Here is a 23,175-nt window from a genome sequence, read left to right on the forward strand (position 1 = left end):
AAAAGTTACTTATTTACTGTCACAGTTCCCAAAAATGTTAAATCTCATTTACTTTGACTACGTCCCAAAATCAGTTTTTACAAATTCAACACATTTTCTATTTGTAAGCCTAAAAGAGAGAAAGATTCAACTGGTCACATCTTTTTACCAAAAGTCCAGAAAAACAGAGTTTACCGAGTGCAAGGTTTGGAAAATGAAATTTAATCACTTCAGGAAACCACAGTCAAGGTTTGCCATCAAATCGGTTTTACATGAAATTGTGAGGTTGTAAAATATTCCCAGCCACATTATTTACAAATGTAAGTAGTTTGGAGTGAACCAGCACCAGGCAGCAGCTCCAGGAGGGAACGGCTGCTGTCCTGCAGGCATCGCGCCTGGTCTGGTGAAGATGCTTATTGGTCCCCCAAAAAACGATAAAAACCCAAATATCATCATCAATTAATGAAATCCCCCAGACTGAACTGGAAAATTGGACGTTGTGCTGCTAACGCTTAGTTTTCATCAGCAACTAGAACGCTGCGCAACATCAATAATGACCGTCCAGAACATGGTTCACTAAATAATAAAGCTTAACGAAGCTTTGAGGCAGATAATTTTTCTCAAAGAATTTTAATAATCGAGGAACTCGAATCATTCAAGGAATCGTTAGAGTCTTGAAATAGTTTCCTCAATATTTATCTCTAATCAGTCGTATCCCAGACGATTCATGGTTCAGTATCCGCAGGTTTTTCCACGGAACGTGATTCCACGGAAAAAATGCCCCAAATTTGCTTTTCTCTATCTAAAATATTTATTGACAGATTTGAACTATCTGGCAGCAGCTGTGGAGCCACTGCACATATAAAACCACATCATCAGCAAACAGTCGGACCAGAACCAGAACATGAAGCTGGTCAGTGATTCATATCCAGACTAAAAAGAACCAGAACCGAGCCCTGAGGGACGCCTGTATTCATTTACTGAAAAGCTGATTTCTCATCATTAATAACACTTTTAAGATAAAATCTGAATAACAATAAAACTGAAAAACATTCAGGTTTGATCATTTCCTAAATAAGATTTTCAAGCTTTAAAATCTCACACCTACTTTACCCTAATGAATATGTAATTTGATCTGTTCAGTTAGGAAGAAAGTGTTCGAACAATGAAACAAATCATAAAGTATGTAAATATTCATGGACTTCTGAGAACCTTTTCCAGAACCTCAGAGAAAACTAACTGAGCAGCTCCAGATTTAAAACATTGTCCTGTTTTATCTCCTGTTGTTATGGATCGATTATTGGCACGAGTTACAGGATTTATAGAGAAAAGATGGTTTGATGGCGTCTGTCAATGTCTGCCTGCTTTTCATCAAACCAGATCAAAATCATCAACAAGCATCACGATGTTTGTTGATGATTTTATAGACAGAAAAATGTTCGTTTTTAGTTTTGATGGCAGATTACCGACAGGACGGCCCGTTTTCAGTGATTAAGTTCTGGATGATCCGAACGTTATCAGCTGTTTGTGTTGTGACTAATGGAAACAGCCCAGCTGATTTAGTTTGGTTGATTTCAGTTCTGCACATTCATCTGGACTTTATGTTTTCACAAACAATCATGTCGAGAAAATCTCTGAATCTTCCGCCTGTGCAGGAGGACAGCGCATCCAGCAGCCGGATCAGAACGTTTGTTCCCGTCGGCCGTCCTGATCGCCGCTAATGGCGATGAGGTTCTTTTTTTAGGCCCGGATAATAAAGGTGGAAGCAGGAGGAAGAGGAGGAGGAGGAAGAGGAGAGGGATGAGCTCATCGCTGCTCCAGTCGTCAGGCTTTGTTTCTCAGCTGGAGGCAGAGTTGACACTTTAAAGAAAACGTCTGCTGTCACATCGTTGTGTCTGCCGCAGGTTTCTGTTCCTGATTCTGACATTTTGTTTAATGAGTCGCTCTGACATCATCTGTTGTTTTGACTGAAAAGAGACAACAGACCTCAGGGTATGCTAACGTCCCTGGAAGACGAGGCGCTGAGGACGGAGACGAGCTTCGGCGTCCCGGCCGGCGCCGAGCTTTGATGTCTGGCCTCTGATTTGACATTTCCTGAGGACATGAAGGCATCATGATCATATTTAGTGTCTGCTGTCGACAACAAACGATGAAAATGTTTCTCCGTCCTTGAATACTTCTAGTTCCTGCTGAAAGCAACGGCGTTAAAGATATTTTATTAAACCAAAAAGTATTTCCATGAAGAAAACACAACAATAAATCCACAACCTGCAGCACTTCCTGTTCACTTCCTGTTCATTTAATGTTCACTTCCTGTGGCCTTGGTTCAGTTATATTCTGATTAAAACTCACTTCTTGTTGAACGTAATTTGGCGACATGAACAGAGTCTGTTTCCATCAGGCTGATGGTTTTTGTCGCCTCGTTTTGTTTTTCTCTTTGTTCGGCAGCTTAAAGATAAAATGTGTTTATTTTTTTCCAGTTTGACCAAAGAAAATGGATCCATTTATCATCACAGCAAACAAAGAACGACAAGAATAAACGTAGAGCGACTCAGGACCTGTAAACTGTCCTAAACCCAGACAGATGGACAGACGGATCCGTTCAGAGTTCTGTTAGAGTTAATTGGATCCGTTCAGGGTTCTGTTAGTGTTCATTGGATCCGTTCAGAGTTCTGTTAGTGTTCATTGGATCCGTTCAGGGTTCTGTTAGTGTTCATTGGATCCGTTCAGAGTTCTGTTAGTGTTCATTGGATCCGTTCAGAGTTCTGTTAGTGTTCATTGGATCCGTTCAGGGTTCTGTTAGTGTTCATTGGATCCGTTCAGAGTTCTGTTAGTGTTCATTGGATCCGTTCAGGGTTCTGTTAGAGTTAATTGGATCCGTTCAGGGTTCTGTTAGTGTTCATTGGATCCGTTCAGGGTTCTGTTAGTGTTCATTGGATCCGTTCAGAGTTCTGTTAGTGTTCATTGGATCCGTTCAGAGTTCTGTTAGTGTTCATTGGATCCGTTCAGGGTTCTGTTAGTGTTCATTGGATCCGTTCAGAGTTCTGTTAGTGTTCATTGGATCCGTTCAGGGTTCTGTTAGAGTTAATTGGATCCGTTCAGGGTTCTGTTAGTGTTCATTGGATCCGTTCAGAGTTCTGTTAGTGTTCATTGGATCCGTTCAGGGTTCTGTTAGTGTTCATTGGATCCGTTCAGAGTTCTGTTAGTGTTCATTGGATCCGTTCAGGGTTCTGTTAGTGTTCATTGGATCCGTTCAGGGTTCTGCTAGAGTTCATTGGATCCGTTCAGGGTTCTGTTTGAGTTCATTGGATCCGTTCAGGGTTCTGTTAGAGTTCATTGGATCCTTACAGGGTTCTGTTTGAGTTAATTGGATCCGTTCAGGGTTCTGTTAGTGTTCATTGGATCCGTTCAGAGTTCTGTTAGTGTTCATTGGATCCGTTCAGGGTTCTGTTAGTGTTCATTGGATCCGTTCAGGGTTCTGCTAGAGTTCATTGGATCCGTTCAGGGTTCTGTTTGAGTTCATTGGATCCGTTCAGGGTTCTGTTAGTGTTCATTGGATCCGTTCAGGGTTCTGCTAGAGTTCATTGGATCCTTACAGGGTTCTGTTTGAGTTAATTGGATCCGTTCAGGGTTCTGTTAGTGTTCATTGGATCCGTTCAGAGTTCTGTTAGTGTTCATTGGATCCGTTCAGGGTTCTGTTAGAGTTCATTGGATCCGTTCAGAGTTCTGTTAGAGTTCATTGGATCCGTTCAGGGTTCTGTTAGAGTTCATTGGATCCGTTCAGAGTTCTGTTTGAGTTCATTGGATCCGTTCAGAGTTCTGTTAGTGTTCATTGGATCCGTTCAGAGTTCTGTTAGTGTTCATTGGATCCGTTCAGAGTTCTGTTAGAGTTCATTGGATCCGTTCAGAGTTCTGTTAGAGTTCATTGGATCCGTTCAGGGTTCTGTTTGAGTTCATTGGATCCGTTCAGGGTTCTGTTAGAGTTTATTGTTGCATGAATGTCAGTAATTTTGGATATTTTAATGATTCATTCGAACAGTTCTTTTTTCCAATGTTTTTTAAAACTTCACCAATCCGAGTTGAACGTCTGTTTGATGTTTTTCTAGTTTCCTTCCTGGTTGGATTCCTGGTTTGACTTTAGCTCTGAGGTCGGAGGTCGGAGCGTTGGGATCGTTGTCCTGTTGGGACACCAACTCTGTCCCAGTTTAACCAGTCAGCTGCTGGTTTGAGCTGAAGTTGAGGAATCTGGATTTAGTGATTCTTTTGTAAATCCACCTCCCTGAGTTCGGATGATCCTGTGACTCACAGGTTTTATTTCTATCATCACTTTTATGAGATTAAATAAAATAATTAGACCTTCCTTTACCCTCCTCCTCCTTTCAGTCTTTATCCTCTTTCCTTTCTTTCCATCCCTTTAATCTTCCTCTCCTCTCCCAGAGGGAGCAGACAGGAATTATGGCTGAGGTCGTTCATTTGCATCCAGCGGTCAGTGAGCCTGGAGGAGGAAGATGATGGCAGCAAAATCTGTCACTCAGATTCCCACAGCTTTGAATTTTTATTTTCCTAAACCAGCAACAAAAAATATGTAGATTTCAGATAAAAACTGATCATTTGGCAACTTTTTCTGTAGAAGAAGTAAAATCAGAGACACATTTCAGAGAACAAACACAACAGGACTGAGTTTTTAGACTTTTGTGGGTGAATTTACTGCTTTTCTTTGTCTGCTGTTATTTTCAACTTTAATACTTTAGCAATACTTTATTATTATTATTATTTAAGTTAAGTTAAAGTTATCTACATAGAGTTTAATACCAAACAAACATCAAAATGGCAGGAAATAATCTGATTATTGTCCACCAGGCCTTCAAATCAAACCCAAACCTCAAACATAATCTTTAAATGATCATTTTTTATCTTTTTACAGTCGTAACCTGAAGAAGAATGCAGCTCCATCTCCGTTAGGCAGGAGAGGAAATATGTTCAGACTGCAGAGTCTCTGGGTTTTCACTCATTCATTCCTGCACTGGTTTGGTGTGGAGAGCTTCAGATAGTTTCTTAATCTGATCATTTCCTCCACATGGATTTAAGATGCGAGTGTTTTTGTTTGGAAGAGTTAAAGTTATCGGTGTGAAAGTTGGCTGTTAAAGAGGCGCAGGCCTTTCTCTCTCTGTTCCACATAACAGCTGTATTTTCTGTTAATGGAGAGTTAAAGCGACGGCGCTTTATGGTGATGGATTTCCTGTAGCAGTCAGTGCTGCATTAAATCACAGGAGGCCTCTGACTGAAGGGGACGGCTTCATGGCTGTCAGTAGCTAACAGCTCAGCATCCGCGCAGCAGAGACGATATTCCACAGCATCAGTGACATCATCATCATTAGCTAGCTCTGCTAATCCTCCTCCTTTGCTTTTGCTGCTCCTCCGTCTGTCAGAAAGATGTTGGATTCTGGGATAATGATCCTTACATGATGGATGGTCTCAGCTTCCTTCTCTCTGCTCCATGAAGCTCCATCACGTGATGCTAATCAGCCTCTCCCAGTTGCACAAACGATGCCTTGTTGCCACGGTTACGCATTATAACATCTGTTTGAAAGAAAAAAGAGCAACAATCTTTATAGCTGCGCAGCATCCAGAACGAGAGGAAACAAAAGTCCAGATATTCAATAATTTCACCAAAATAATAAACAAAGAAAAGAACCAATCAGAACCAACAGAGACACTCCCACATGCTGCCACCAGAGCGGCGCTGTTCTAGAGACTCTCTGCCTTCCTGTTGGTTTCATCCGATCGTTTCCATCCTGGGAATCTTCCTGAGGAACGTCGGCCTGACGGAGCGCCGCTTATCGTTTCTGTTTTCAGTTTTCTGTCGACTCTGAAGACGATCCAGCAAAAAAAATGTTTAAACGAAGCAAAACATGGATTTATTAAAGTCACTTCCACATAAATGGATGATTTTACAAACACACATGCAGAGGCAGAAAGGATAAAAAATGTTTTTTTCCATCGATGTGACAAATAATCCTGGGAGGAAGTTTGTTTTTCTGCAGATTGAAGTGAATTATTTTGGTTTTCTGTGGAAACATTTTTCCTCCCAGAGTTTTAATCTCTCAGCTTCATCTTAGCAGATGTTTAGCGGCGCTGCGCATGCTAACAGCAGCTACTGCCTCCAGAGAACCAAAATAAAATGGTTTTATTGCTCTAATCTTCATCGTTGCCCCAGAACGACATTATTTAGCTGCATTAATTCAGCAGCTCAACATTTCTGGCATAATCAGCAGTTTTATTATTAGTTGTACAGAAAATGTCGGTTATTTGCAGAATATTGTGCCTTTCATCCTCCTGCTCTCTGTAAACTAACATGCTGATGAATAAAACCTTCATGGCTAAAGTGGAGGTCGTTGTTCTCCAGCAGGTCCCAGGGAGCCTGCTGGAGGTTTTTATGGGGAACAACCCCGCAGCATGCTGCTGACCAGACCGACAGGCAGGATGTGATGTCACAGTTCCAGTGACAGTCAGCTGACTCCGTATGGAGGAACTCTACCTGTTTCTCCTGACCTTTAAAAAAGACAGAACGTCTACGTTCACAGATCTAACAAACGTTTTTATCTCCGTCTTGATCGTCTCACCCAGAAAACAAATCCAGTTTTTATCACTTCAATATGTGGAACTAAATCAGACACCGTCTGCAGTCGGATCGCTCACACCGCGTTTTATCTGACTTTTGAATCGTTGATCGTTTGAGTTTCTGGGAGAAAAAAATTCTGGATCAGCTGCAGATGCTGCTGAGCTTCATCATTTTTATTGTTTATTTTTATCTGGAAGAAACGTGGACAGTTAGTTTAAAAAATCACCCTGGCCTCCAAACCGTTCAGCAACATGGACGTTTTTCTGCCGAACGAGAAGCGAAAGATTCCTGAGCCGCTCAGTGAAGACCAGGAAACGTTTGTGACCGAGAGAAAGAAGAGCGAAGGAATGTGACGATGGAGAAAAACCTCCAGCTGAGCTTTGGGTCTGAAAAGGAGAAACTGTGTGTGTATGTGTGTGTGTGTGTGTGTGTGTGTGTGTGTGTGTGTGTGTGTGTGTGTGTGTGTGACACAGGAGATAAAAATAGCAGAGGGTTTCTGAAGACGGGATGAGGGAGCGGAGGAATCACCTCTGCAGCCTGCGGCAGACACTAATGGAGGAGCGTGCTGCTGAATGGGGAGTGCTCTGCTGGGTCGTACTCCTCCATGCTGCCTTTTATTCCCTTCATGCACTCTGGGTTTTATGTCAGAACAAGCAGAGACGTCTTTAGAAACACAGGGTTGTTGCCTTTCTCTCCTCGATCCAGAATAAAATAAATATTTAAGATGAAAACGCGTCCAGCGTTTTGATCTGTATCGCTGTCGGTGAAAACGTTGATATGAAGAAGTGAGCTCAGAGTCGGGTTATATAAACGCTGCGTCTCCGCTCCCTAAAAGGTCAGAGCTGTCGGCTCACTTTTAAAAGATAAATGGCATCTATTCATAATTTACACAACGTATGCCTGATCCACTCAGAGCTGAGGCTGAGAAATGAACCCAGAGTCGTTACATAACCAAGATGAACAAGAACAGAAAAAGTTCTGTTGTCTTTAATCCTGCACCAGAATATGATCAGGATTATTAATCCTAGTTTCATCCACCTGATAAATCTGATAAAATATTTAATTTTACATGAAAAATCTTTCAGAAAGCAGAATTAATATCATGTTTTGCTGATTAAACCAGAGAGAATCGAATCAGAGAAGAAGAAAAGTGTGAAGAGGCCAATCAGCTTCATCAGGTGGAGCTTTAGCCCCGCCCCCGGCTCCGCCCCTGCTGCTGAATATGATTATTATTGATATAGTTTTGTTGTATTGATTGAGCTGTGTGTGCTGCTTGTCGACACACACCGCTGTCACACTGACAGTGTGTGTTTAAAGAGCTGCGCTGGTGTCGACTGTCACTTCAACACACACACACACACACACACACACCAACAAACACACACACACCGACACACACACACCTTCAGGAACAGGCTGGCCGAGCGCCGGACTCTGAACAGATGTTGGACTCAGCAGGTCTGTGGCCTTGGGGAGCTGCAGAGTGTCAACACAAACTCCACGCCTTTAATGGCCCCTGAGGGCGGTGTGTGTGTGTGTGTGTGTGTTTGTGTGTGGGTGTGTGTGTGTGTGTGTGTTCCCATGCTCAGCATCCAGCCTGCTGGAAGCCCCGTGGTGGCGATGAGAGCCGAGTGGCCGGCTGAGCATCAGAAAATAAAACCCAAACTCGTTGCTCTTTAGGACGATTTCTCACCTGGACTTTGATCTGAATCGTTTTTTTTAACTTGAAACTTTTTTCTTTTTTCTCAGTTTCTCCTCACTGAAAACCAGAAGTGGAGTTTATCATTTATCATACCAGATCACGTACTGAGTGCAGTAATTACTATTCGCTCTCGTCGGTCTGACTTCACGCTCAGGTTGGTGGGATAAACTCAGTTTTTGGAAAAGCTGTGAGCTGAAACACCAAACTGAGATCAGAACAGAAAACGGTGTTTGACTCTCAACCTGACTTGGAAATCATGAAGCGATCCAGAACCGCATCAAGTCGTTTCGTTTATCGTTCTGCTTCCTCTGAACTCAACATTTCGGATCAGAACCGTCTCCATCCAAACGAGCCGACCCGGCCTCCAGTCGGCTCAGTGAAGCTCCTTCTCTCCTCAGGATGAACGCCGCCTCCCTCCGTTCCTCCTGCAGCCAATCAGGAGCAGCAGGTTGTATTTGGGTCACGGCAGCAGGATTCCTGCTGAGCTCAGTGAACCTCTGAGCTTCTGAGGATTCAGACGCTGAGAGAAAAACTTTCAGTCATGAGAACCTGGAAGAACCTTCTGGAAACCTAACAGTTCATTTTCACTCCAGATTTTCTGCTTCTAGAAAATTTCTTTGGGATTATTTTCTACTTCAGCAACAATCAGATTGAAGGTTTTTAATAAAACCTCCACTTTGGTTCCTGGAACCATTTTATGCATCATTAAGCAAAACGTTGCATAAAATCTGGGAACACTTGACAGCGTTTGTTGCATCTCTGTGCAGATGGTTCATAAACTGAATCTGTACATATCTGATCTTTGAGGCGGTGATATAAAGTGTTTATCATGTAGGAAGCAGCAGAGTAAACATGTTTCCTCCGGAGCATTTTGGACCACAAATCCTGATTCCAAGTTTTCCCATTCATGAGCCGTCTGCCAGGACGATGCTGCAGTCGGTCAATATTTAGTTAATAATTCAGAAGAGAATATTAATTCTGTATCCAGTCAATACAAGCTGCTCCTCGTCTGTTACTAGAGTCAATCATCTTCACGGCGCTGAGAGCAAACATGTTTCATCTTCAAGCTCCTGCAGGAGGATTTCAGGAAAACTTTCTGTCCTTGTTTTCTGCTGAATTGCTGCAGATGTTTGATTATTCCAGTGGGACGTTGGAGCTAACAGACTGTTCCCTTACTGTTCCCCTACTGTTCCCTTGTTCCTGTGAGGTAGACCAGAGTGGAGTCAGAAGGAAAGCAGGAACACATTTTCACAGGACTGGGGTGAATATTGTGAATATTGTGATCACGACGCTGATCATCCGTTTGAGGAGAGGCTTTGCTACATGAACATGAACTTCCTCCAGATCCTGAGCTGAGCTTCTGCTCCTCAACAGTTAGGAGTCAGTTCAACCATCTAACCAGGATTCCTCAGGGCGCCCCCCTGTGGAGCGGAGTACCACAGGGACGAGACCGTGGACCCAGAACTTTCTGAGACTTTTCCTTCTGTGGAACATCCATCCTCCAGAATGAGATGGATGGATGATTAGCAGTTTATTGGCTTGATGGATGAATGAACAGTTGGATGATTTATTTGTTGGATTGATGATTAAGTGGTTTGTTGGATGGATGGATGGTTGGATGATTGGATGGATGATTAATTGGTTGGATGGATGGATGGATGGATGGATGGATGGATGGAGGATTAATTGGTTGGATGATTGGATGGATGATTAATTGGTTGGATGGTTGGATGGAGGATTAATTGGTTGGATGGATGATTAATTGGTTGGATGGTTGGATGGATGATTGATTGGTTGGATGGTTGGATGGATGATTAATTGGTTGGATGGATGGATGATAAATTGGTTGGATGGATGGATGGATGGAGGATTAATTGGTTGGATGATTGGATGGATGATTAATTGGTTGGATGGTTGGATGGAGGATTAATTGGTTGGATGGATGATTAATTGGTTGGATGGTTGGATGGATGATTGATTGGTTGGATGGTTGGATGGATGATTAATTGGTTGGATGGATGGATGATAAATTGGTTGGATGGATGGATGGATGGATGGATGGATGGATGGATGGATGGATGATTGATTGGTTGGATGGTTGGTACTGGAGGCTGATATATTAGTCATGTGATGCTTGTTGCGTTTATATGTGATGGAAAAACTGCACAGTTAACAAAACGTATAAACTACTACTGTGAAATGTGTTTTTGGCAAATTATGAGAAACGAAGCAAAACTATGCTGAGTTGACTGATTGGTGCGTCTTGTTCTGAATGCCCCCTGGTGGAGACCAGCGGGTGGTGCAGCACTGCCTCTTCCTGTGAACTTGGGTTTTGATTTTAGAAACAAACAAGCCTCGTTTAAATATTCCAGTTGCCAACATGTTGGATGCGTCCCGACTGAAGCGGCGCTCCGGTTCCTCCTGGATCCAGAACGTTCTACGCCGTCGTTCACAGGTTCTGATTCCTGCTGCTCTGGTTTCCCTCGGCTTTCTGTTCCCAGAGAAAAACTTCCAGGCTCGTTAGCGTCTGGCAGGTTGGAGCGTTGCTGGATATTAATTTGCTCTGGAGCGTTGAGGGACTCAGGAAGTCAGACGTGGATCTGAGGGGAGCAGGCCGTTCAGCCGGCGCTGACGATGCGTTCAGGGACTCATTAGGAAACTCAGACTGTAACTCTTCTGGCCAAAGGCCACCGATTGGATTTAACAGCAGATAATCACATTTACTGTTAGCGTTCAACTTTCCGGACTCATGACTGATTTAGATGAACTTTCTCTGCAGCTTCAGCCTGAATTTAAAACCTGAAAATGCAGATGTGGAGTTTTAAAGAACCTGTGGTTGAAGTTTAGTTTAGGTCAAAATTAAACTAGCAGTTCCTCTGTGACAGAGTGAGGGAGGACAAAAATACAATAAATACATCTCTCTAAATGTCAACATCTGGGACCTGTTGGAATAAATAAACTTCAGTTTAATGATTTTCCTCTGAAAGAATCTTTTGTTGTTCAGGTTAAGCAGGTTCAGCTGTGTTCAGTTCACACCCAACCCGACCAGTAATCATCTGACAATCGTTTTTTTACTTAAAATTAGTTTTCAACTCTAATAAAACTTGGTTTAGTTTAACAAAACAAAGTTTAATTGTGAGTTTGTGCTGAAAGGGGCAGCTGGTGTCTGCAGACCCCACACATGCTGGACACAAACGGTTTAGGCTTTTACCTGCAGGGCGGCGCCAGAGAAACAGTTATCACCTCCAGGCTGTGTCTCTGATAAAAACAATGAACATAAAACTAATGACACTTCTACAACCTGCTTGTTTCTGTTGTGTGTATGAATGAATATCTGTACATGCACTGACACACTTACTGTTGGTTTATCTTTTATTTTCTCTAAAGTTTATATATTTATACTTCACGCTGTGAAGGCTGCTGCAGTTTTAAAACAGTTTATTTCCTTTTTGCATCCTGGATTCTGACAGAAAACATCTGGATGGAAATTAGGACGTTGTTTTTCTGGAAACAGGATTTTCGGTGTTTGTAGAAAGTCTCAGGTTTGTGAATGAACGTCGCTGAGGGAGGCTTGCTAATGAGAAAACAGGAAGTCATTAGTCTCGTCGAGTTCAAAGCAGCTTCACGCTGAGCTCCAGAGTTAATGATTCTTTTATTGTAGCTTTGAAACATGCAAGCGAAGCCGGTTCCTCCTGTTTAGCAGCAGGTTGGATCTGAGCGCTCAGTGGGGCCCCCTGCAGGCAGCGGGGAGACGTGCGGGGCCACACAGGAGCCACGCAGCAGAGAGGACCATCAGCTGACAAACTCACATCATTGAGTCACTAAAACAAATCAGCTTCTTCTTCCTGAACCGTGAAGGATTCTGGTTTTGAACTCCTGCCGGTCAGAGGAAGGTCACTCACTCTGTTCTGTTTCAACATCCAGGAGATGAAACAGTTTCACATTTTTACAGCCAGACTTTTATTTTATCTGTGAGACATGAGCGGAGTGGAGTAAAGGACAAAGCTGAGCTGGTTTTACTCTGATCGGTTCGGAGCCGTTGCGTCATCGGGCTGGGATTTGGGTCGGACCTCTCAGCGTCAGAATCTGTCCTCCTCCTGCTTTCCTCCGCTTTCATCATGTGGCTGAGTGAGGAGCATTTTTGCTCCTCTTCCCACTCGGCTGTGGATCTGTCCCACGTCGGCTGGCTGCGTCTCTCCAGCGGGTTCATTACTGCTTCCCCCTCACCGCCGCCGCCGAATCATTAAAGTTTTGTCTCCAGCGTGTCGGAGCCGGGAACGTCCTGCTCTTCAGAAGCTCTCCAATTATCAGGCTTCCAGGCTCTTCATGTGGAGCCGCTGCTGTACACTCGTCTGCCATTCATCAATAGTCGCGTTTCTAAGAGACTCAAAATGGATGAATCATTTTGTTTTTGACAAAAACAGTGAAGAGATTGAAAATATGAGAAAAATATGAAGAAACAGACATTATGTGTGAAAACGTAACTCTGATCTTATTTCTAAACTGAAGGAAAAATGGAAATAAAATGGTTTGATATTCTTCTGCTTTATGGTATCAATGTTGATGATATAATATAATATATATTATTATATGATATTTTAACGTTTATCATCTTTAAACTGCAGAAAAGCTTTTTGAAGCTGAAGGAACTGAATCATCTGTTATTCTCAGTTTAATCAGTTTTACTGGGATTTCATGTGACAGAGAAACACAAAATGGTGAAGCGGATGGAAGATGATTTATGGTATCCATCATTCTTTATTTAAGAATCTGAAAAGTGCGGCATGCATTCATATTTAGATCCACTGAGTTGTAGAAGAGCTGTTTATTAAAACTCCAGCTGCAAGTTTTCTACACCAAACTGCTCAGTTTTTAAGTTTTTCTGCAAATTCTCAGACAAATTTACATCTGGACTTTGACTAGGCCATTCTAACACATGAATATGCTTTAGTCTGAAACACTCTGCTGTATCTTTGACTGAATATTTACTCTAAACTGTTTTTTTTCTAGGAATGCCCTTCATTTATCTCCATTGGTTAACTCTGACTATATCCCACAGCATGATGCTGCCACCACCAGGCTTCACGGTGTGGCGATCATTTACTCATGAAATGAACTTTTCTTTGATAGTTCTTGTGAAATAAATGGTGAAATAAATCAGAAACCTATATGGTGAATTTTTAACATTTTAATAATTTATTTCTCAGTCAGTAGACAGGAAGTGTTTCAGCTCAGCCGCCATCAAACGCCGAACGCTGCACCAAACCTTTAGCTCCGCCTCTTTGTCCGCCTCCCGAGGCCTGACCCGCTTTCTTGGCCTTCCTCGTCTTCCTCTTCATCTTCCATGAGGAAACAGACAGAAAACATGCAGCTGGTTTATTAATCACCTCATTAAGGGGGAAGCAGAGCTGGTTTTGTCAGAATCTGGAGGAAGAGCGATGGAGGAAAAGATCACAGTCGATAAATTGAGTGGGGTTCCTGTGGTCGGGGGCGGGGCTAACCTTGACACAGAAACACTCAGAACCACTGGACGGATGTTGGTTCTCATGTGGGTCAGGATCAGAACGATTCCCACGTCAAAACAGGCTGAATTTATCCTAATTAAAGCACAAACTGCTGTCATCTGTTACCGGGTAGATTTCTGGTTCCTAACCTAACCACTGCTCTCTCCTCATGCTCTCTGCTGATTGGACGGCTGCTTTCCGCTCACAATATACTGATTTGATAACACAGGTAAGCGCTTCTTATGTCTGTGTGTGTTTTAAAATTAGAACAGTAACATATCAGCTGAATTATTCATATTTTTAACCTTTTTTGATTAAATTTCAGTAAAAAATCTCTGAATTCATGAAAGTCTCCTCAGGTTTTCTATTACTTGCTTTAGTTATCTGTGATAATGGAAACATGATGACCTTTAATAAAACACCACAGGTCAAATCACAACAGATGGACTCATTTTATCTAAGACATTTATTTATTGTCATTTTGATACATGAAGATAAACAAAAATACATAAAGATCATAGAGGAACTTATTGATAGGTTAAATATAATAGAGAAATAACCTGATTTATTTTTACTACTAGAACAACCAGAAGACGAGGTGGTCGATAGATTTACCATTAATTTTATTTTATGCAATATTAGAAATACATAAGAAAAAGTAAATAAACAAATAGCTCAATATGTACAAATAAACATTTTATTGCCTAAAATGCCGTATTCTAGTGAAAATGATTTAACTGCAGCTAAAAAATCCTCCGCTGCGTTATGTTACGTTGTTACACTGACCCGTCCTGCTGGAACAGAACCGGTGCAGACGATGTGTTCGGGTTCAGCGTTGTGTTTGTCTGATTTTTCGGGTTCCAGGGTGAAACCCTCCTCTGGGCGTTTCCTGGCGGTCCGGTCGTGTTCAGAACCCAAACAGAACTGGAGCTGATTTAACTAACAGCAGCTTTCAGCTTAAAGGCCAGATAAAGTTATTTTTAATATAAAGCAGGTCCAGGTTCGGTTCGGTTCTGATGTTTCCTAACGATGAGCCATAACTGTCATCCAGTTTCATGGTATTAATCTGTTTCCTCTCTGAGTTTCACCTGCAGTGAGATTAAAAACGTTTGAGGAAACGGTGCAGCTTGGCTTCAACCAGCAGCTGATTTCAGGAGGAGATGAAGAATTTGGAGGAAAACTTTCATTATCACATCCGTTTTGTGTAATGCAGTCCCATAGCATGATGCTGCCACCTCCATGTTGGATAGTTAAAGTGTTTTTAGTCTAAAAGCTTCGTCTCGACGCCATTGAATTTATTTCTTGTTTCACCATTAAGATTTTCTCCAGATGAGAAACCTAAAGTGTTGCTGTGGTCAGGAAGGATCTCCAGTAGCAGTCAGTCTTGCAACGACTCTGAAGAAGCCTCTGACTGAAGACAGTTAGTGTACGACATCTCATGACTTTGACATGCTAACAGCTCAGCCTCCAGGCAGCAGAGACGACATTTCACTGGATGACATCATCAGCTGTTGCTAACGCTGCTAATCATCACCCTTTGCTTTTGCCGCTCCTCTTTAGCCGGTTAGAAAGCCGGGCTGACGTTAATGTTTGCCCGTCATGACGGATTAAAGAGTTGGTTTAAACCTCCCGCTTCTCTGTGTTCGGCTCCTCTGGGATTTGGGGTCAGAGTTCAGGTATTATTTGAGCTTTTGAGATGCTAATCAGCTGCTCCCAGTAGTAGCAACACCTTGTTTCCACGGTTACGCATCCCAACTGCCTGAACATACGACAGTGGAAGGAGAGGGAATCATTTTTGACACTTTAAACATCTCAACCAAAAAAATGGACAAAAGTCTAGAGAAGCAGGCAGCTGGTGTCCTGATCTGTTAGCTACATAATTATTAGAGAAGAAGAAGAAGAAGAAGAGCTCACCTGGGGGTCAGACGCTTGTCTCTTCTCCCAGTTGACACATTCGTGATGAGCTAACGGCGGGCGACGGGCGGCCGCCGTCTCACACCTCGGAGGGAAACGTTGTGACACTTCCTGCTGCGGTTCTCAGCCGCGGCTGAAGGTCAGCAAGGAAAACTGCAAACGCTGATCGCTGCAGACGGACAAAACATTTATGGTTCCGGCGTTAGAGGTGGGAGCTGGCGCCTCCTACTGGTAGTCCTGAGCTCCAGTCATTTGTTTTTGTCTTGCAGCTACCGGCTAATTTGGTTCAGCTTTTATTATACAATATTATTTTATAATAAAATAAACAAATCTCACAGTTAAATTCAGTTTCTTTAAGAAGAGATAAAAAGTAAAAGTTGTTTATTTTAAAGGGATTCATGACGGAGGAACATGAGTTTAGTTGAATGAATCTGTGTTAAAGGATCTCCTGCTGGTTAAAGTTCAATTATTCTTTTATTGCAGCAACATTTCCACCATTTATTTCACTTCCAGGAAGATTCATTGCTCTCATTTACAGGCCGTCTTTCCCAGTAACGCAGCAGGAAGGATCGATCCATTCAGTCTGGACCTGGAACTGGACCCAACGCAGTGCAGGAAACGATGCAACTAAAAGTTAAAGGAAAGAGAAATAAACAGGTTTATCTATAGATAAATCAGGTTTTAAACAGAAATAGTTAAATGAGATAACCAAACAGGGAGGCTGTTGGTCAAAACTCTGACATCATCATAATGGTTTAATTTCCACTATTTATTACAAAAACATAACCTGATGAAAATAATAGGATCCACCAGATCTGTTTGTTTCTAAGATGTCAGGATTCTGATTTTAAAATAAGCTCCCATATTTAGGAATTAGGAAATTTATTCCTAATTTTTTACTCCTAAAAAATTAGGAATAAATGAAATGATGAAAGAATTACTGTGGAAACAAATCCCTGAGAAATACATCAGTTTAATTCAATAATTTGAACCAATGTCCTTAAATACTTTAATTTTACAGAACTTATTTAAAATAACTGTATTTATCTTTTTATTAGTTCAAAAATTTCTTGCTAAATTTGTCACTAACCCGTTTCAGGGCAGAATCAGACTCGGTGCTGTGGATCTGTGAATACTTCTTGACTTTTCTGGTCCCGGTTCCAGTCGGCTGGAAACTATTTTCTCCAAACCTGAATAAAAGTTGACTGAGAACACAGCCCTGAGGAACTCCATGTGTTACGCTGGCAGATTTTCTTTAAGCCCAAACGGCACAAACTCATAAAACACAAATGAAAAACTGAAGGATTCGTTTTTTTGTAAGCATCAAAAATAAAAACTTTTACATTTCGCGTCATTTCATTGGTTAGAAACTGATCTTATTTATTTTATTTTATTAATTTTTTCCAGAATTTGCTGCCATATATTTTAACCAACCAGCTGTTATAAGAAGTTTATCCAAAGTATTTAATATTCAGAAAACCTTAATTTCTCAGTAAGAAGCTGAGCTCCAGAGGATTTAAATTAAAATTGTTTTGTATTCATCTTAAAGGCGTCTGAAAGCCGTGTCATTGAACGCAGCGTCCTGTGGGGCGTTCAGGTGAATCATGTTGCTTTACGTCCGCAGTGTTTCGGTTAGTCAAGTGTTTTCATTAAAGGAGATAAATGGAGTCTTTACGGGTCATTTTTTATCTCCGGGCTCAGAGCAGACAGGAAACACCTGGGAATGGATGAGAAACGAGTTCAGCCGGCAGAGGTCAGAGGTCGGGTGATATTGATCTGATTAGTGGAGAGGACTGATCTGATTTAGAGGAGAGAAATCAATAAAGGCCCGTGTGACTTCAGCTGCAGCCATGCATGGATTTTATCTTCCTGTGGCTCTGATATTTAATATTGAGCCGTTTAATACATCTGGATCAATTTACTCCTCTAATCCGGTTAACTCTGGTCACTTATTTGCTCGCTAAACTTATTGCTGTTTTCCTATAACGTCACATTAAGAGTTAATTACTTAGAACTGAAGTCTGAAGTACTTAAATACCAATAAACATGTTCCTGTTGGTCTCTGTAATAAACTGGATCATATTTAGTTCTAGAGTTCAGGTTTGACTCGATAAGTGGAAATTAAGTCGGTTCTGCGGCTGTAAAATGAGCCCAAATCACCAGCCCTCCTCCGCCGTGCCTGATGGTTGCTTATGTTTTCTGGAAGCATGCTGCTGCTGAGGTCTGTGGAGTTTGAGCCGGAGCAATTCAGGTGTTTATTTCCCAGATCTGGGGCTGAATTAGCCTTTTCTTTATCCAGAAGAAAATCATATTTTTCTCTGATGGACTTGTGATTGTTTTGAAATGGCAGCGAGTTGCTAACCTGGTTATAGCTTTGCACCTGGGAGACGTTCTCATTTCAGGTTCAGTTCAACTCTAATAAGATTGGAGGAGAACATACAAGTGATGTCAGAAGGCTAGTCATAAACATTAGCTTCGCTAGCGCTAACAATATTGAAACACAGCATTTAATGGAGGCTAATGCTAAAGCACTAACTTCAATTCAAATGACATCTTCCCTGAACGACTACAATCCTCGAGCAGCAATTTAATTTAATTTAATTTAATTTAGTTCTTCACTGTCTTTGTCTTTTATTTTGTTCCTGCATGTTTCCTGTCTAAAATAAAAAAAACAGAAAGTATTAACATAAATGTCTAACTATTGGAAGATTTATTAGCAGTCAATAAGCAAAACAATGTTGAACTTTATTCAACTGAAAGTCGCTAATTTACAGACAAATAAATTTACAGCCAAGTAAATTAACGCTTTCAAAATTATCCAGAGAAATTAATTTAGGGGAAGCTAAGTTCACTAAATATTTTCAAATGTAGCAAAAGAGCAGAAAAATGATCTCCTCTGTTGGAGCGTTAGCAGATTAGCAGAAGTGTGCCAACCACTGCTTGTACTGTTTAATTGCCTAATAGACATTTTGACACCAGATGTAACTGCCAGCTGTTTTTCCAGGCACTTTTCCTCTCTTACATTCTTTGTTGTTTGTCTATCAGGTGCAGGAATCACCAGACGACTGAAAAGTTGTTCCAAACAGTAAATGTCAGAGCTGAATAACGAGGCAGGGGGAAGCTAAGTAGATGTGAAAATGTCAGAGATTATCACTTTGGGCCCAGTTTGGAGCTTTGTGTTTGCAATAACTGGGAGGAAAAATGTCAAATCCAAACTGATTTTTATGGTTCTCATTCTGCACGAGATCAAAGCTGCGTCGCTCGTCTTCTGAGACAAAACCACACATTTACGTGTCAGGGGAGTAATCACGGGAGGCGGAAGATCTCTGCAGGTAATCATGAGATCATAAATGGGTTTTTAGTGGAAATAAGTCATGCGTGCGGCTCTCAGTGGACCCATGCTGCACTAACTTCCATCCTAAATACCGTCTTTTGTCTGTGTGTGGAAACATTCCCACACTAAACCCGGTCTGGGTTTATGTCTCTTAAATATCCATTTTAATTTGCTCCTTTAATTCAGTTTTATGAAGAACCTTGAATAATAAAACTCCTGTCATGTACTGATTATTGGGATTAATAAATTATTATAATCTATTTTTAAATGCAGAATCTGCTGAAATACTTCTGAGCAATTTGACCTTTACAATAAAATAATGTAAAAAAAGCTCTAAATTGTAAATAACTTATTTGAATTTATTGTTCGTCAGACTGAAACAATAATTGATGCATGACAGATGGATACATTTCAGAAATTATTCTAAATATTATGATGGGAGAGTCATGAGTTTATGAAAACCATGACTACAACCAATGAGGAGGAGAAGATACAAAATCTTCAGTTAGATTTTTGATGTAGTAAGAGGTTTTTGTTTGTTTTTAAATTAGATTAAATCTCTAAGGTTGTGACAGAGTGTACCTTAAGTTTTAAATATGTCAATATATTTATTAAATCTCAGCTGTGATTGATACAAGTTGGTCAAATGAGCCAAACTTCTTTAACTTTGTTTAAAATGTGTCTTGTTTTCTGTTATAGTTTTGTGTGAAAATCGGATGATCATGAAATCTTTGCAATAACTCGGTTGTATTTAAGCTTTTCGGTGTTTGTCAGTGGAAACAAATGAAGCGTCTTCTTACCATGAGCTCCCACTCAGACCTCCGATGGTTGACCTGAAGAGACCAGATTGATCTTTACCAACTGGTTCTGAAAACAACACCTATGAAATCAGAAACTCTGTAACGGGAATAGTATAAGTAAACTTTAGTAAACCTTTGGATTATGATTACTTTACGGAGGAAACTCATTCCGGCTGCTTGTTTCCTCGATCTTGTTCTTTGGGTCTCTACAGTCGGCTGATTGACCTCTCGCTGCGTTTTCCCCTCATTCCTGAACAAAACCAGGTGTCTTCCTTCACTTCTCCTCCAGTACCACTCGTTGTTGCCTGGGTGGTGGTGGGTGAACACAGGGAACCTTTAGGTCGCTCTCTTTGTCCTGACTGATGGTACGCAGATTAGCCATGCTGGCTCTTCTCCTCCACCAGATCAATGAGACCTGACCAGCACGGCTCCAGCTGCCATTTCAGATCTACCTGCCGACATGAAAGCGCCCCCAGGCTGGTCAAGATGCCCCCATTGTTCTCAGCTTTGCTCATTTCCCAACGCCGCGCCTGCGGCGGAAAGCACCTTTCAGGCTGACGTCCCGTGAAACATGCGCGGTAATGAAGAGGTGCATATGCGCCGTGGCATTTCCTCCGCCGCCTGCAGACCTTCAGTACAAAGTGAGACACACAGTCTCTGGTGTCAAGGCTTTGATGGAGATGGATGGAGCCATTGTGGCCGTGTTAAGATAAAGGTATTGCTTGTTGACATTTGCGTTACGCTGCAACAGTTCTATCAGGTGAGCTCTCAGAGGTGCACAACAGAAAGGAGATCTGGGAGCTAAAGGACGCAGATTTATTACAGTTTCATCTGTCGAGGCTCCAGCAGCTCAACTCATTTATTCTGATCATAAACATCTAAGGTTTTCTTCTATGCACTTGTCTCATATTTGTGTCATATAGTGTTGTGTAAAGATAATCTGCTCTATATGTCTTAGAGTTTATTTGTAATTCAGACTTTATTTGAATCATTGAACGCAGGTTTTTCATTGACAGTCGAGACCAAACGTGTTTTACTAAGTTTTTCAGTTTTTTGTGTTGACAAAGGAGAATAATTAGAGGTTGCAGCTTCTGATCATCGAAGAATCCATCAAGCTCCATGTTGGTCTCCTGTGTTCACATCGGAGTAGATGATGTTAACATCAGCAGCAGGTGATGCCAGGTGTAACATCTGGAAGCACCAGGACTGACTGGTGGTTGGGTCGCGGCTGGTTGGAGTGTTAGCTTGGTGGTTGGCTGGTTGGTTTGTTATCGCTGCTCTGTTCTCAAATGTGATGACTGAAATTTTAAAGTTTTAACCATTCAGATTGAGCCAGATTGATGTGAATGCTGTTTGATGTCTGTGTTTCAGGTCTGGTGAAGCTGGGTCTCCACTGTGTCACAGGTCAAAAGGTCGCCATAAAGATCGTCAACAGAGAAAAGCTCAGCGAGTCTGTTCTAATGAAGGTAAGACTGTTTCACCTCCAAACAGGGAGGAACATGATTCATCTTTCAGCCTGCCGCTGATCACTGTTATGCTGGACACTTCTGATGCAAGGATTTACTAAAGCACTTCTGAAAATGATTCATATTTTTACTGGGTGCTGGTGAGTGCATACAGGGAACCTTTAAGGTGTTCTCTTTGTCCTGACTGATGTTATGCAGCAAACGTTTCTGTTTGTAGAAGAGATTAGCTTTTCTGAAAATGAGTGATACATTTTTCTCTCTGGAAGAGAACCTACAGGTGCATCTAATCCAGAGACATAAAGTCATGCAGTCACTGTTTCCTAGCAGGAATTGTTTCTAGGAGCTTCCTAGCGTCGGTTTTGCAGAAACATTCGTGTTTCACTCCCACAGGAGCCAGAAATAGAGCAGAAAGTGATGCAGGTGCACTTTAGAGCTGTCACCGTGTCACCCACACGTATTGAACCGGCTACAGTCTCGTACAGCGCAGGTGTTCAGGCTCACACGGCGGACAGGCACCTGCTCTTTATCGCTCCTGTTATTACCGCCGTCCCTCCTACGCCCTAAGCAAACAGGTGGATGCGGCGAAGGCCGAGTGAGTCACGTGTGGCGCTCTGACTCACGTTCGCTGGACAACGCTTCGCTTCCTGCTGGGTGTGACGGGGTTGAACACTTTCCCGTTTCATAGTTTGGTCATTTCGCTCAGAAAAGTTCTGATTTCTGCTTTTTTTAAAACGCTGACTTATTCAGAACATTCGTAACACATGAATAAATGTTACTTTTGTTTTAGTTCATGTAAAAAATGAAATTTAGCATAAAAAATAAATGTGCTGCACATTTCTGTGATAAATTACAAGATTCTCCTCTGATGTGAATACAAAAGAATAAAACTAAATTTGTCCCTGAAAGTGGATTACTGAACAACTAGTGAGATTATTTCTGCTAAATTTCATCTTGCTGCAGAGTAAAACTGGAGGATTTGCCTGATTTTCCACTTTCCCTCCATCAGGAAGGGTTTCTGAGTCGACAGCCTTTAATTCAGCTCCCTGCCTCATTACGATCTGTCTCACTCAATCTCTGATGTTGAAATGTCAGAGTTTGTCTCAGCATTTACAGTCTTTTAATCTGCATTACTGGCACATAAAAAGTTACGGCTGGAAATGAGTCAGTCGTTCATCATCAGCAGAGCCAATTTTCTTCCAAAATGACTTTTTTCACCTCTTTCTGAGCCTCTGCTCCAGCATGAAGCGTCGTTATGAAACCGTGTGTGAGTGTGACTGGAGAGGGGCCGGTGGAGGTCATGTGACCTCGCCACTTTCACCCTATTGGTCAGCGTGAGGAACTCTGTGGCTCTGCAGTTAATTAGCTGTCAACACGATGCTGAAGCGAAGTCTGGCGTTGAGTGAAGGAGCGTTTAGGTCACGATGTCAGGACGGCTTCAGCTGTGAGGTCACAGCGAGAGCTTGCTGCTGATTGGTTCCTGGCTGCAGCAATCAGATTGGAAGAGTTTGTGGTGAAATGCATTTGAAGGAGTTTTATATTTTCTACTAACTGAATGTGGAAACCTTCCGACTCTCAGGTCAAACATACTTCATGTGGCAGGAGAGGCGAAAACATTTAATATCCAATAAATTGGAAACATTTAATCTACAGAACAGTTCAGAATGATTTGATTTAAACTTTTATTTCTGCACTGGATTCACAAAGCAAATTTCTAACCCTAACCCAAATAAAACCTCCAGCTTTCAGCAGGTGGTATTTTCTGTCTGTATTCTATGTAGAGAAATATGGGCAGGTTTCTCATAAATGCATCTATTTCACTCAGAAATACCTTTATTTATAACTTTTCTCCAGTTT

The 23,175-nt window shown here is 41.7% G+C and overlaps 1 protein-coding gene across 10 annotated transcripts in view; it reads left to right on the plus strand.

The window, feature by feature from the left end:
• Nucleotides 1-23,175, plus strand: part of LOC114142716 (serine/threonine-protein kinase BRSK2-like) — a 92,420-nt gene that overhangs the window by 30,047 nt on the left and 39,198 nt on the right. For all 10 annotated transcript variants that reach the window (XM_028014119.1, XM_028014120.1, XM_028014121.1 and 7 more), the window contains exon 2: nucleotides 21,227-21,321. In XM_028014119.1, the coding sequence (XP_027869920.1) occupies nucleotides 21,227-21,321 (95 nt within the window). The remainder of the gene's footprint in view (nucleotides 1-21,226; nucleotides 21,322-23,175) is intronic.

This window comes from Xiphophorus couchianus, chromosome 4 (genome assembly GCF_001444195.1).
Source record: "Xiphophorus couchianus chromosome 4, X_couchianus-1.0, whole genome shotgun sequence".
Lineage (NCBI taxonomy): Eukaryota > Metazoa > Chordata > Actinopteri > Cyprinodontiformes > Poeciliidae > Xiphophorus > Xiphophorus couchianus.